The sequence below is a fragment of the Falco cherrug genome, chromosome 8 (genome assembly GCF_023634085.1).
Source record: "Falco cherrug isolate bFalChe1 chromosome 8, bFalChe1.pri, whole genome shotgun sequence".
In the NCBI taxonomy this organism is placed as follows: domain Eukaryota; kingdom Metazoa; phylum Chordata; class Aves; order Falconiformes; family Falconidae; genus Falco; species Falco cherrug.
In genome coordinates this window covers 25493243-25506864 of record NC_073704.1, presented here as the reverse complement: position 1 = coordinate 25506864, position 13622 = coordinate 25493243, and the positions used below count along the sequence as shown (strand labels likewise).

The 13622-nt window shown below is 61.0% G+C and overlaps 1 protein-coding gene across 2 annotated transcripts in view; it reads left to right on the top strand.

The window, feature by feature from the left end:
* ASIC4 (acid sensing ion channel subunit family member 4) overlaps positions 1 to 13622 on the top strand; it is a 65195-nt gene that overhangs the window by 24770 nt on the left and 26803 nt on the right. Inside the window, exon 1 of one of the 2 annotated variants that reach the window (XM_055718186.1) lies at positions 10027 to 11725. The exons of the other annotated variant lie outside the window; for it this stretch is intronic. Within the exon in view, the coding sequence (XP_055574161.1) occupies positions 11150 to 11725 (576 nt within the window). The 5' untranslated portion in view covers positions 10027 to 11149. Of the gene's footprint in view, positions 1 to 10026; positions 11726 to 13622 lie in introns of those variants that run through there. 2 annotated transcript variants of the gene reach the window in all.

The window sequence follows — 13622 nt, the reverse complement described above, 5'->3', positions numbered from 1 at the left end:
TGTTAATTACAGGTGCTGCTTGGCTGGTGCAGCGCGTCTCTGCTGCTCGGCTGGCAGAGCCGTGCGGCGGGTGACACACTCCATGATAAATTGATATCCCGTTTAGCATCAATTTTCCCTTCTCTGGTGGCAGACAACTGTGCTAATGGGATGGGACAAGTGAAAATGAAATAACAGGCCCTGAGCACACCGGCACGTGCCGCACCACTGGCCCTCCTGCATGGCTGTTGCTTCCCAAGAGACAGGCAGGACCCCACACACCCTGGGGTGGGGGAACTGGGGGGCCAGCAGCCAGCGGGCCAGCTGCAAGCAGCTTGCCAAGTTGCTGTAGCACTCCTGGGGCAGGTTTGCAACACACGGTGTGCCAGCGTTTGGTGCCACTGCCAAGTCTGGTGTTTGCAGAGCACACTGTGCCTGGGGGGAACTGCTCTTTGCATCAGGCTTTGAGGCAGGCATTGGAAGAGGGCTGGTTGCAGCATGCCCAGCTCTTGGTGGTCAGCATGGGAGTGCCTGGTGTCTGCGTCCATGTGGTGTTTGCAATGCGTTTAGAGCAGAGTACCTTGGCACATTTCATTTATAGCACAGCACATAACAAGGAGCCGGAAATGCATTTGGTTGGCATTCAGTGCCCATGCTGTGTTGCATATTTGCAATGTACACAATGCCCAAGCTGATATATGCAGAATCTTCAGTGTCCGTGCCAGGTTTGGTGTCTGCCTTAGCCCGTGGCACTCTGTACCCACACTCACATGTTCTTTTTGACATACTCAGCGCCAGCCACACACTTGTTATCAGGAGCGTATTTGTCAAATTGGTGCCTGCGGTGTGTTTGCGGTTGCGGTGTGTGCAGTGCTTGATGCCCACGGTTTGCTTGATAATTGCAGAGTGCTCAGCACTTAATACCTGTGGCATCATTGTTATTTGCTCAGCACTCGCACTCAGTGGCAGCAGCTCTCAGCACACATGGTGTGCTTGGTGTGTGGGACCCGCCGCCGCTGATGTTTGCAGCACCTTCAGCATTTGGTGGCAGCTGCGGTTTCATGTTTGCCAAGCACCGAACAATCTCTGCAGGCAGCGTTTCATATTCAAGGTGTGCCCAGCGCCTGTTAGACTTGGCACTTGTGGCGTAGTCAGTGCTTGCACTGGCCTACTCTCTGTGCTGTGCTCAGTGTTTTGGTTCCTGTGGTGTGATCAGTGTTCACAGCAGACTCCTGGCACTGTGGATGGCGCTCAGTGCCAGTGCTGCATGCAGCGCTTGCAGTGGGCTCAGCCTGCGGCACCCGCAGCATGCTCCCGCTGTCCATGCGCTCCCTGCTTGCTCCTGCAGGTGTGCATACTTGCCACTTGCCCTGCATCCAGCCCCCAGTGCCTAACGGGCTGCCCATTTCTTGTGTGCCTTGTGATCACAGCCCATGGTGTGATAGGTACAAGCTTCCTGACGCTTTTGCTATTTACAAAGCTTCCTGCACAGTGTTGGTGGTGTTTCTGCTATTTAGCCTGTGCTTGGTGCTAGATGCCAGCCCACCTTGGAGTGGCAGCATGCTCTGTGCATACTGCTATTGCTGGCTCTCGCATTAGCAGTGCTATCAGTCTGTGCTTTCCCTGCTGAAGCTCGCTCTGCAGCACACTCAGCACCCACAGCCTGCCATGCATCCCATGTTCACAGCACAGTTTTCAGTGCCTGTGGTGCACGTGGCACCGGTGGTGCCCTCAGCACTTGGTGTCAGCTGCCCGTTTGCAGGGAGCTGGCACTCGGTGCCTGAAGGTGTCGTATTTGCAATGGCCCAGCTCACATTTGGGGTCGATGCTTCCAGGATGCTCGGCGGTCAGATGCTTTCCCTATTCTCAGCATGCCCAGGATGAAGCCCAGCAAGTTCCACTCTTGGTGCCAGTGGTATGCTGGGGGTTTGAAGCACACGGGGTGCTGAAGGCACCCAGCTCTGTGGCGTGTTTGATGTTAGCCATGTGCTCCGCAGCAGGCGGTACCCGCCTTGCTGTCAGTGCTCGTGGCCCATGCTGGGGCTGATTGATTTGATATGCTTGCTGGCCAGCTGCGTGCCGTGCCCTCAGCACACGCAGCCCGGGGGCCCGCCACCAGGCTGGATCCCAGCTCCAGGAGCTGAGCTGTGGAGCTGACATTGGGACTTCCCTACGGTCTCCTCTGAATTCTTGCTCCCCCCCAGCCCGACCTGGTCCAGCCACTGCCTCTCTGCCAGCCGCTGAGGCAGGGGCAGTCCTGGGCTTGGCTCCCAGCCCCTTCACCTAGCAGCTCGGGGACGGTAGGTAGGATGCCCCTGTCACACATGCCGTTGGTGGGGCCACGGCATTAAGGTTGAGGTTTTAATCACACAGATGTCAGGAAATGGGGAGCGATGGTTCCCATGGTAACACTAACTCTGCCCCTTGCCCGCGGCGCGGCGGCTGTGCATGCAGGGCCATCATGGGCACCATGCGGCTGAGCTACAGCTGCTCGGGGACCCATAACTTCCAATCTTCTGACTTGGGTGCATTTAAAACCTCAGCCCTATTGCTGCGCTGAGGCAGCTCTGCTGGCAGTTTATGGCTCTGTTGTTTTTAGGAAAGGCAAGCAGAAGGCAGGAGCTGCCTGGGAGAAGCACTGCAGATGGGGCAGGAGGAGCAGTCCGGGGCAGGAGGGAGCCACTGGGCACAGCCCAGGCACAGGTGCCAGTGGCTGCAGGGGACAGGGCAGGACAGGGCCTGTGGGCACAGCTGAGCATGAGGGAGCAGCTGAGTGATGTCTCCCAGAGCACGAAGAGCGGATCTGCATGCTCTGCTGCCTGGGCACACTCCCAGCCCTCTTCTTGCATCCCCTGGGGCCAGGGCCAAGACAGAGGAGCTGCAGTGGGTGGGCACCAGCCCTGCTGCCCAGTGTGGGTGTTGCTGGAGTGCCAGCATTACCTGTGCCCTGCACTGGGGCTACTCACAAGTTGCACCTCTCTAGAGCTGCCTAAAAAGCCTGGTGATGGGCTCCCTGCCACTGCTGTGCCAGGCTCCAGCCCTGCAGCATCCATCACCCTTCTGCTCCCATGCCAGTGCAGAAGAGACCTGCTCCCTGGTGCAGGGTCAGGGCTGTGAGGCGTGGGATGGGTTCTCATGCTCTCTGTGTGCCACAGCAAGGCTGCACCCAGCTGCACCCTGCCCCTCCAGTGTGGCACAGCTCTGGGCATGTCCCTTTGGCTATGAGATGCCCTCCCAGATGTGCCCATATAGGTGTGTTCAGAAACACCCCTACCCATGCATGCAGCTGTGCACGCTGGCACGCCAGCCTTGACAGTGTGCACCTGGGCTGGCGCTGTCGAGACAGGACAGGGATGCCCAGCTGACGCTTGAGGGCTACACACGGTGGCCAAGACTCATCCCAGCAGGGAGTCCAGTGCTGTGGGGGCCTCCCACCACTGGAACCATGGTGGTCCCCCAGGCTCAGCCCAGTTCATCCATTTAAGCAGCCCTTGACTATGAGTCAGAAACTGCTGGTAGGCTGCTTTAGGGTGTCATGCTCCCCCCAGTTCCTGGAGGTCTCCGGGCCTGGCTTATGATCAGGGAGGACTGTGGCCAAGGTGGGCTGCCCTTCGTCCAGTTGTCTTTACTTGGTTGTTGTTTAGGAGGGAGTGAAACAGGGGGTGCCCTGCTCACAGTGGGGCCAGGGGAGCCTTGACCATCTCCTGCAGTGCTGGCTAGAGCATCTCCCAGCCCTGATGCTGCCCTGCCTGCCTAACTGCTGCAGCTCCTATAATGTATTCATCCCAGGGTGCCCTGGTGCAGCTGCAATATCATTATTGGAGTTTATTACACCATTAGCTTTAAAGTTTTATAAACCACCAGCCAGGTAATAAGCGGGGGGTGGGGGGGCTCATGCTGCAGGTAAAGGGCCTGTGGATAGCACTGGGGACTGTCCCAGCAAGGTGCTGAGACCAGTTTCCCTGCTGTGCTGGTGCTTTAGTGGTGCAAGCCCAGAGGCACCCCAGGCACGTGCCCTACTGCCGAGCTGCTCAGCACAGTGCGTCCACGTGCCAGCCTGCCCGGCTGCCCTCCTCAGGATGGCAGAGACCAGGGAAGATCAACCAGCTGCAGCAATAAAAGGCTATAAAACCAAATGAGTGACTGCACGATGCAGTGATGGCTCCCAGGATGCCTTCTCCTTCCTAACAGCACTGAGGGCAGGAGGGACCACGCTCACCCCAGTGCCCTGTGCTCAGAGCCGGTGCTCCTGCAGCCGCGCAGCCACTCTCCGGGCACATCTGCGACTGCCTTTCCAGCCGCAGGTGATGCTCTGAGCGTGGCGAGACTGTTTCCTCCACTCCTTCCACTCAGTTCTGGAGGGCAGCATTAGCTGAGCCTGACCTCCTGCCAGTCATGGGCCAGCGAGCACCACCAGACCCGGAGCCTGGAGATAGGTGCTGGGCTGAGCATCCTCCTGGGGATGCTAAACACTCTCTGCTGAAACATGTGCACATTTTGCTAGGAAGGGAGCTCTGCTTTGCTCTTCTCCATGGATTTGGGAGGCTTTTAGATGTGTTTTCTCTCAGTGAGGATGTTTGTGTGGTGCAATCAAGTGGCTGGCTCTGTTTGGGGGTGGTTTGTACTGAGAGGGTCAGAGCAGAACACGGATAGGGGATGCTGATCACAGCTGCTCCTCTTGCTTTCAGCACGGCAGAGCCAGGGTGGTGCAGGTCCATGGCATGTTGATTGTCTCAGATGGAGACCAGGAATGGGGGCTGCTGGCAGGGGTGGGCAGCCCACAGTAGTCGCTGCCTGCTGCCTCTCCAGGGGCAGGGGGGCAGGGGCTGGCTGGGCTGGGAGCATGGCTGACCATCTTTGGCTGGAAGAAGTCAGGAGGGCAACCAGCAAAGTCTCAGCCATTCCCTGGGGCTAAATACCATGGAATCAACCTGGGCCCAGCACAGACCCTTCTCTTCTTTGAACTGGGCTGGGATCTGTCCCATTATCCCACTGAAAGTCCATGGGATTTAATCCAGCTCTGATGTGGGCAGACAATGTCCTCTCAGCCATGGTGGATGCTCCTACACCCAGATCCTACCGAAACCCACACCTTAAATTCCTGGAGGCAGGACCCCAAAAGCCGCATAAACCCAGCATTTTTCTGGCAACAGTAAAAGGTGTACAGAGCACCTTGTGCAAGCTCATGCACACAGCTTACAAAAGTGACTTTGTAATTGAGGTTTTGCGCTTAATGAAGGAATAAATTGCATGGGAGTGTTGTCCTTAATTGGGGTGTTGCATTAATTAAGGTATTGCACTTAATTGGGGTAAAGCATTTAATAAGGTATTGTGTTTAATGGGGGTAGTTTACGTAAATGGGGTCAGTGTGTTAATGGGGTGCTGCATCGTTGATGCATCTGCTGGTCCTGGCAGACGTGTCATCTGCTGCTGTGGGCTAAACTGGAGAGCAGCTCCCCACACGTGGGGGAGCCCAGCCCAACCCAGCCACCGCCTGACAGGGAACTAGGACCATCAGGGAGGCTGGTGTGTGGCACCAGAGCTGCTGTCCTCCCCATCCCAGCACCACGCGGCTGGTAACAGTGTTTGTACAATGGCTCCGCTCCCTGCGCTGGTGCATACAGCCCCCTCCTGCCCTTCCCAGCCCCGCCGCTCCCCACAGGCTCAGGAGGTTGTGCAGAGATTTTGGTGAAGTGGGGTGCAGGCAGCATTACCGCTCCTGTGGCTATCCCACAGCCAGCTCCATGGCAGGCGGTGATGCCCAGCATGCTCATCACACCGTTGCCAGCCCTGCTCTCCTGTAATTGGAGTGGACATCTTGTCATCCCACATCTCCCCACAGCCAAGGTACTCATCGCCCTCGCCACGGAGCCTGACCTGCCGGGCAGGCGCTGGCAGCATGCCGAGGAGGCCATTGGAGGAGGCTGTGCTTGTTAAGCTGACGTGTTTGCAAGGGTCTCGGAGGATCGAACTAGTGCGAGGCAGAGCCAAACACTGTGGCCAGCTGGGCTCCACGGTCACGTTTCCTTCAATTAGATCAAAATTAATGATCGCCCCAGATCCACTTCCCTCTGGGTGCAGGGCTGCGGCCAGCACCAGCTCCAGAGCGTATGGAGCTGTTGAAGAAGATGCAGCAGCCAGCTCATGGCTTGGGTTGGTGGCAGAAGCAACCAGCAAGCAGGATCTACGTCCCGGACAGCTCAGACTAGCAGGGCATCAGATGGAGGCTGCCTGCTGGGGGTCTCCCCTTGGGCAGATGCCTGCTGCCCACCCAGGGCTGTAACTGTCCTGTCACCAGTGTTCCTCATCCGCCTGGGCTGCCCCAGCCCCAGCACCCCTCGGTCCCCTGGGCTGACCCCCCTGTGCTGTCCCTGAGGACTCGCAGCCCCGCAGGGTGGCCAGGAGGGTGGGCTCACTGCAGTGGCACAGTGCCAGTGCCGGTGTGCAGTGGGAGGTTGCGTGCTGGTACAGCAAAGAGTAAATCCATCAGCTTGGTGGTCAGAAAATCACAACCAAACCCTCATCCAGACAGGCCTAAGAATAGAAACAGAGACAGTGTCTGTGTCTTGGGGGAGGGGGTGAATTATTACGAGGGTGCTGGAGGGCATCACAGCAACATCAGTCCCACCAGGCACCCCTCCAGGCTGTGGGACAGCTTCTCCCACATGGAGACTCCACCTGACCCCTGCTGTCTTCTACAGTGTGTCAGGGTCTGGTGCTCTAGAAAGCCCCCTTCCTGTGCTCACAGAAGTTATTTTGTCTATGGATGCAGCCTCTTAGCCTCCTTTGCTCTTGCCCAAACCCCCAGTGCCTCCAGCTGGTCTCCAGCATTGCTCTCTGTTATTGCCATCCTCTCGACTCTTTCCAATTAATTTGCATTTTTCTTGACGTGTGGTCCTGGATGAGGCACAGGGCTCCCACTGAGGCCTTGCCGCCAGCAAGTGCTTCAGATGCCTTGTGAATGATGCTCCTTCTCAGGCAGCCCTGAGCAATGTCCTCCTTTCCACCGAGCTCAGTGCAGTTGCAGGGCAGCCAGACATCCCATATTAAACTGGCAGATCCCATATCCCAAATGAATGAGGCTTCTCCAGTTTTTTCCTAGCTCTCGGCTGCTTTTCCAAACAGCTGCCTGGCTTCTGGGCATCTGGAAACGCAGCTTCTGCATGCACAGATAACTGCACCTGCACAGCACATCCTGCCTGGGGGGGTCCAACCCTCTGCACGCTTTGTTCATCCACCTGGGACTGTCCGGAGTGTCGGTGTTAAACTCGGACAAGCTGGTGCTGCTGCCCACTGCTGAGCCGGGGCTCTGCCCTGCCCTCCTGCTGCTCGCCCTCCGCTCGCTGGGCAGATTTGCTTCCCGCCCCAGCCCAGCTCTTGGCGCTTGTCCTTTTGAATTGTATCTAATTGTTTTCAGGCCATTTCTCCGATTTGTCAACATCATTTTGAATTCCAGTCCTGCCTTCCCCAGCACTCGCAGCCTTCCCCCATCATCTGAGCGTAGCGTGTGGGCCCTGCGCCAAGCCCCTGCTACTCAGCGTCCCCCCAGGCTGGGGGGTGTAGGGGGGAGCAGGAGGGATGCTCCTTTCCTGATCTGCCGGTGAGCCCTTGGCTGGCTCTCCCATCGTGTTGGCTTTCTTGCATGGTGGCTAGTGAAGTTGGTGCTCTGGAGCCTGGGGCATCAGGCTTCTCCTGGCTGTTAGCATCAAACCTAATGGCTGGATGTGGTAGCATCAGCAGGCACAGGCTCTGCAGCTGCTCATGGCTGGGTGGAGGGGCAGACAAGCCTCCCTGAATGCTGCACAGTCCCTCCTCATGGCCTTGTGCCCCCCCTCCACAGGCATGCTGTGCTCAGCCACAGGTGGGAGACTCCGGTGAACAACTGTGAGCTGCAGACATGCTGCCAAGTGGCAGCACCGGCCATTCCCAGCTGGTGCTCGCTGCCTTGTCTGGTCCAGGAGAAAGCAGTTCTTGAGCCCTGCTGTCTCTCCTCCCAGCCATGCTGCTTCCCCACTCCCTGTCCCTCCAGCCCAGCATCTGCCCCGACGTGCTCTCTCCCTGGGTGCTCCCTGGCTGCAAAGCCACAGCCCTCCCTACTCCATGGCTTGCAGGAGGCCTGCAGCCGCAGCTGGGGACAGGGCTTGTGCCACTCACTTGGGCACAGTTGATCCCAACCCAGCCTGGCTGCGCTTCAGCCCCGTGCTTTGGGTCATACTGCAAGGGGATGAGCCCCCAGCACCCATCTGCCCTTGCCAGGTGGCCAGGCAGAACCAGGGCACAGCAGGTGAAGAGAGGCAGCGGAGGAGGAAGGAGGGAACACATCTCTTTGGCTGCACAGGAGGGGGGATGCATGCTGTGGGGAGGGTGCTGAGAGGTGTCCCCAGCCCAGGTGGCAGTTGTTAATGGAGCAGAAGATGCCCAGAGCGAGCCTGGGTCTGTGGTGTCTGTGGTGTTGGGGCCAGGGCCATTCAGGGAGCCAAGACACAGTCCTGCTCCCATGCCATGACTGTCCATCACACAGAGGACACGGCTTCTGCTGATCTTACCCTCACACAGCCTGGTTTGCCCTGTACCTCAGGATCTGCATTTATGGGGGGGACCTGCCTGGCAGATCATGTGTGCCCTTGCAGCCCTCAGCACCACAGCACTGAGAAGCACAGGCAGGCACTCCACAGAAAGCTCTGCAGACCAGAGACCCAAACCCAGCCATTGCATTGCACCACAGAACCTCCTCACCGCTGGATCAGGCCCTTGGTGCGAGCAGTATTTGTGGGGCCAAGCACCCCTTGCAGCACCAGCAGCCCTGCAGAAGCGTCCTGGGGCTTGTGGCTGTATGGCCGGGGCCACCAGTGGTGGCGGTGATGCTTGGGTCGCCTGCCCAGCCTGCTCCCTGCTGTGCCTCTCCGAGCTGGGGACGCAGGTCTGGTGTACACTGCATCCACCGGGCAGGGCAAAGCAGGCAGCTGGGGCTGTGCGTGCTCCCCGCCGGAGGCAGCCTATCATGCTGTATTGACCTGCACAGAGGCAGGAACATGTGTGCCACGCACAGATCGATGAGAAGATTGAAGATGTGTGTGTGCTTGCTGGACGACTGGGGAAAGCTTTGCCGTTGGCATTGGCAGCACAGTGAAGGTCACGCTGACCTGCGGCGCAGTCCCTGGAGGGAGGCAAGGCCTCTTGTCGAGCTCATGGACAGCTGTCTCATCACTTGTCCTCCGGGGACCCTGGCTTCCCAGCCAGGCACGCACCTCCCCAGCAGAGCCACATCTCCTGGGTGTGTGTGGTGCTGGGCTCGTTCTGGAAGCAGGGAGTTGTTTCTCCTGCTGCTGTGCCACTAGGCAGGGTCACAGAGGGTTGCTTGACTTGGGGGTGAGGGGTCCGGCTCAGCCTTTCTATCAAAACTAACCTTCCATCACCAGCTGGGAAACTGAGGCAGGAAGCTGGGAGACCATGACTTGCTGGCAGAAGGTGCTGTGCACGGGGAGCACCCAGGTCCAGGCGGCATGTGGCTCTGGTGCTGCAGGGCGAACCCATAACCTCGTCACAGCTCTGACCCCCCGAGCAATGCGGGCTGAGCCGCGCTGCTGTGGGCAGTGCCGGGCAGCAGGACGCAGTCTCTGCGTGCGGGGCAGGGCTGCCACGGGACCTGGGTCCTGCGTGGGGTCTGTGCGCGGGGGGGGGGCGAGTGCGCCGTGGGGGGAGCGGGGACAGACCCGAGGAGGGGCAGGGGCTCAGCAGGGCAGGAGCGGCTGGGGGTCACCCTGGCTCAGTCTATCTCACAGAGCGGCTCTCTGCCTGCAGAGACCCCGGCTTCTCCTGCGCTGCCCTGGGGACACGCGTAGCCCAGCGTGCAGCAGAGCGGGGTGGGGGGCAGAAATGAGGCCGGGGGAGCCCAGCCCGGGCGCGCAGCCGGCGCCGCGGGGAAGGGGGTGGCGGACGCGGGGTGGGTGGCGGTGCTGCCGCCCTCCCGACTCCGGGGCACCAAGGGGCACCGGGGGCGTGGTGGGGAGCGAGGGGAGCTGCAACCCCGGCGCCACGTCTGCGGCCCCGCTCCGGCGGCGGCTTGTCGGCCGGGTCTTGGCGGAGCCGGGGCCGGGGCCGGGACCGGGACCGACGGTGCTGGGCGCTCGCCGACTTGGGGCGCGGCGGGCCGTGGCAGGGAGGCGGTTAACGGCCAGGGAGCCGCCGAGGCAGGAGGAGTCCGCAGGCGGGCGAGCAGGAGGGGGCCGCTGGGCGAGCTGCCCGCAGGCTGCCCGCCCCCGCCGAGCCGCGCCGCGCCGAGCCGAGCCGCGCTCTGCCCCGGGGCACACGGGCCGGCGGGGCACGGCGGGGCGAGGCGGCGAGCGCGGCGGCGGCGGCGGGGGGCAGGCTCCGTGCCCCGCCCGCCTCGGCACGGCACGGCACAGCACGGCTCGGCACGGCTCGGCGTCGCGCGGCGCGGCGCGGCGCGGCTCGGCATCGCACGGAGCGACGCGGCTCGGCAGGGCACGGCTCGGTTCCGCTCGGACGGCACAGCTGGGTTCCGCTCGGCTCGGCTCGGCTCGGCTCGGCTCGGCTCGGCTCGGCACGGCACGGCACGGCACGGCACGGCACGGCACGGCACGGCTCGGCACGGCTCCGGCAGCTCCCGAGCCATTCAAACAAGTGGCTCCGGCAGCACTTCGGAGCCGGGGCTGGGGAGAGGGCGCAGCGCGGCTCCCTGCCCCGGAGGCGCCGGGCCCTTCACACTGCCTCTTTTCTCTGCCGCTCGCTCTTTATTTGACGATGAAATAATGTTGACATGTCTTGAATTATTAAGTATTCCCTGGATTTTATTAGCACATGATGCCTAAATGCTGCCTGTATCTGCTGGGGTCTTAACCAGAGAGGAGCGAAGGAGAGAGGCAGAGAGACAGAGCGAGGGCGAGGAGAGAGAGGGGTTTTTGACAGCTGTATTTGTGCTGATAAGCGAAGGCACAAGGAGACGATCGACTAGTGAGACAAGAGGGAAGCGGCGGCTCGGAGCTGCTGAGAGGGGCTGCGCTTCCCTCCCGAGACGGCTCGGCCCTCCTGGCGCCGTGCTGGGGCTTGGGGGGGACCCGAGCCCCCTCCCAGCGCCTGGCCGGGCTTTCCGCCGGTGCCCGTGCCGGGGGGCAGCTCGCTGGCTGGGCACGCCGGCTGCACGGGGCAGATGCCGATTGAGATCGTATGTAAAATCAAATTTGCTGAAGAGGATGAGAAGCAGAAGGAGAAAGAAGAAGGGGATAAGGAGAGCCTGATCGAGGAGCCTGCCCGGCCCCGCTCCCGGGACCTGGCCACCTTTGCCAGCGCCAGCACGCTGCACGGCCTGGGACACATCTGCCGGTCAGGGCGGCTGGGCGTGCGCCAGACCCTCTGGGCATTCGCCTTCCTGGCCTCGCTTGCCTTCTTCCTCTACCAGGCGGCCAAGTCAGCGCTGCTCTACCTGGAGCACCCCCACGTCATGGCCCTGGACGAGGAGGCCATCCGCGAGATGGTCTTCCCTGCCATCACCATCTGCAACATCAACCGCTACCGCCACTCGGCGCTCACCGACGCTGACATCTTCCACTTGGCCAACATGACTGGGCTGCCCCCCAAGGACCGGGACGGCCACAAGGCCACGGACCTGCTCTACCCTGACCCCGACATGGCCGACATCGTCAACCGCACTGGCCACCAGCTCGATGACATGCTCAAGAGCTGCAACTTCAGCGGCGAGAACTGCTCATCCCATGATTTCACTGTGGTGAGTGCACACCTGGCTCAGTTTCCCTGGGGTCCCCTACTGGTGCAGGGGGCACCCACCTGGCTGTGCCTTGCTGGGGCAGGGCTCCCTGGCTCGCTCCAGCTGCTGAAGTTTGCATCTTTCTCTGTTTGAGTTTCCCTCCAAGTTTCACATGGAGAGAGAGAGAATCCTCCGTGGGAGCTCTCGGCAGGGCTCTGTACCACAGGACCAGGCTGCCGGCAGGTCTGTGCCGGAGGGGCTCGCAGGCAGGAGCCATGGCAGGGGGACAGCGGGGCTCAGTGGTCCCCTGGGTGGGTGTGCTGTGGGCAGGGAGAAAGCTGTGGTGTGCAGCCCTGCTCCAGCCTGTGCTTCTCTCTAGGTTGAAGTGCTCTGTTGCAGGGTGCTTTGCACAGCGAGAGCATCTGGTGGTGGAGGGGTACGGGCAGAGACACCTTTGCACACAGGGGAGCCTTCCCGCATTTGGGGGGGTTGATGCTGGGATGCCTATCAGTCTGGAGGTTGCCAACATCGCACATGCATTGGGCACACACACACGTATGCCGAGTGGCTCTGCTCCGGAGGCATGGCTGCAGCTGGGCAAGTGGGGGGCTGCCTGGGGCTACCAACTCGCTGCCCAGGACTTGCCAGCAGGGCCTCCTCCCGGCAGCACCCGCCTGCCCAGGCAGCGAGCTCCTGGCCCGGGTGCCGCCAGCATGCAGCTCTTGCTAATATTGAGGCTGGAATCACAAATCCCTGCTGTGGTTTGGGAAAATAAATGTGCTGAACGGGCGGAATACCTGATGGGACCCTTTTCAGACCATAATGACTCTGGAAATGAGCCGCCTCTCTCCTACAGCTGCCAGGGGCTACTGCTCGGCTGGCTTGATGCGCTCCCGGGAGCAGTGCTGCCAGCCAGAGCCTGCTCCATGCCGGGGAGGGGGATGCGATGCCACAGGCTGTGCGGGATGCTGCGGGGGGAGAGGAGCCTTCGTGGGGCTGGAAATGGCTGATGCAGCATGTCCTGTTTCACTTCATGCCCATCAGTACAATGCCTGCTTGCTGTGCCGGGTGATGCTGTCCCTTGGGAAAGTGCCACTCCGGGAGGGCTGCCCTGTGCGGGGGGGTGGGGGGTGGCATGAGGCACTGCAGCGGAGTGGGAAGGAGCAGGGGGCGTCGGGGGGGCAGTCCCATTCCTCCCGGGGTTTTGCTGGGCTCTGTGCCTGCTCTGTGCCAGCTGCCTGAGTTTGCCGGGGAGAAGTGCAGTTCAGCAGGGCTGGGAGCAGGGAGCTGTGGTGCTGGACAGTCCTGCACACAGCTCAGCCACGCTAGCTCCAGCCCCGGGGTCCTCTTGGGGGATCCTGCACAGCTTTCGCTTGGGGGGGAGGCAGCCAGTCCATCCTTGCGCCAGGCAGCGGCATGGCATGGCAGTGGGATTTGGCTTGTGCTGAGCTGTGCTGTAAGGCTGGCAGGGCAGAGCTCAGGCGGATGGAGCTGGGTACAAGCTTCCTGCAGCGTGGACATGGTCTGTGGTATGCGCCATGCTGTGTGGCAGCAGAGGGTGACTGCCAGGACAGTCACTGGGACCCAGTTTCTCAGTGGGTGGCTGTGCAGGACCAGCGGGCCTGCCTACCTCCTGCTTGCGTGTCTGCCCTGGGGATGCCCAGGCAGACAGGCTCTGGTGTGCCAGCACCTTGCACTGGAGCAGGTTCCAGGCATGAGGGTGGTCAGCGCCAGCTGACCCCTGGACTGTGGCACAAGGAAGGGGGGCCCTGGGCTCCCACAGCCTCCCCCCCCTCAACTTAGCCCTCCAGCCTGGCCTTTGTGGCATCAGGGGCTGTCAGGAGAAAGGGGTGTCCCTATCACCTCTGGCTTGCCTGGAGCAAAGGGATGAACCTGGGACAGGAGACGCTGCAGGGCA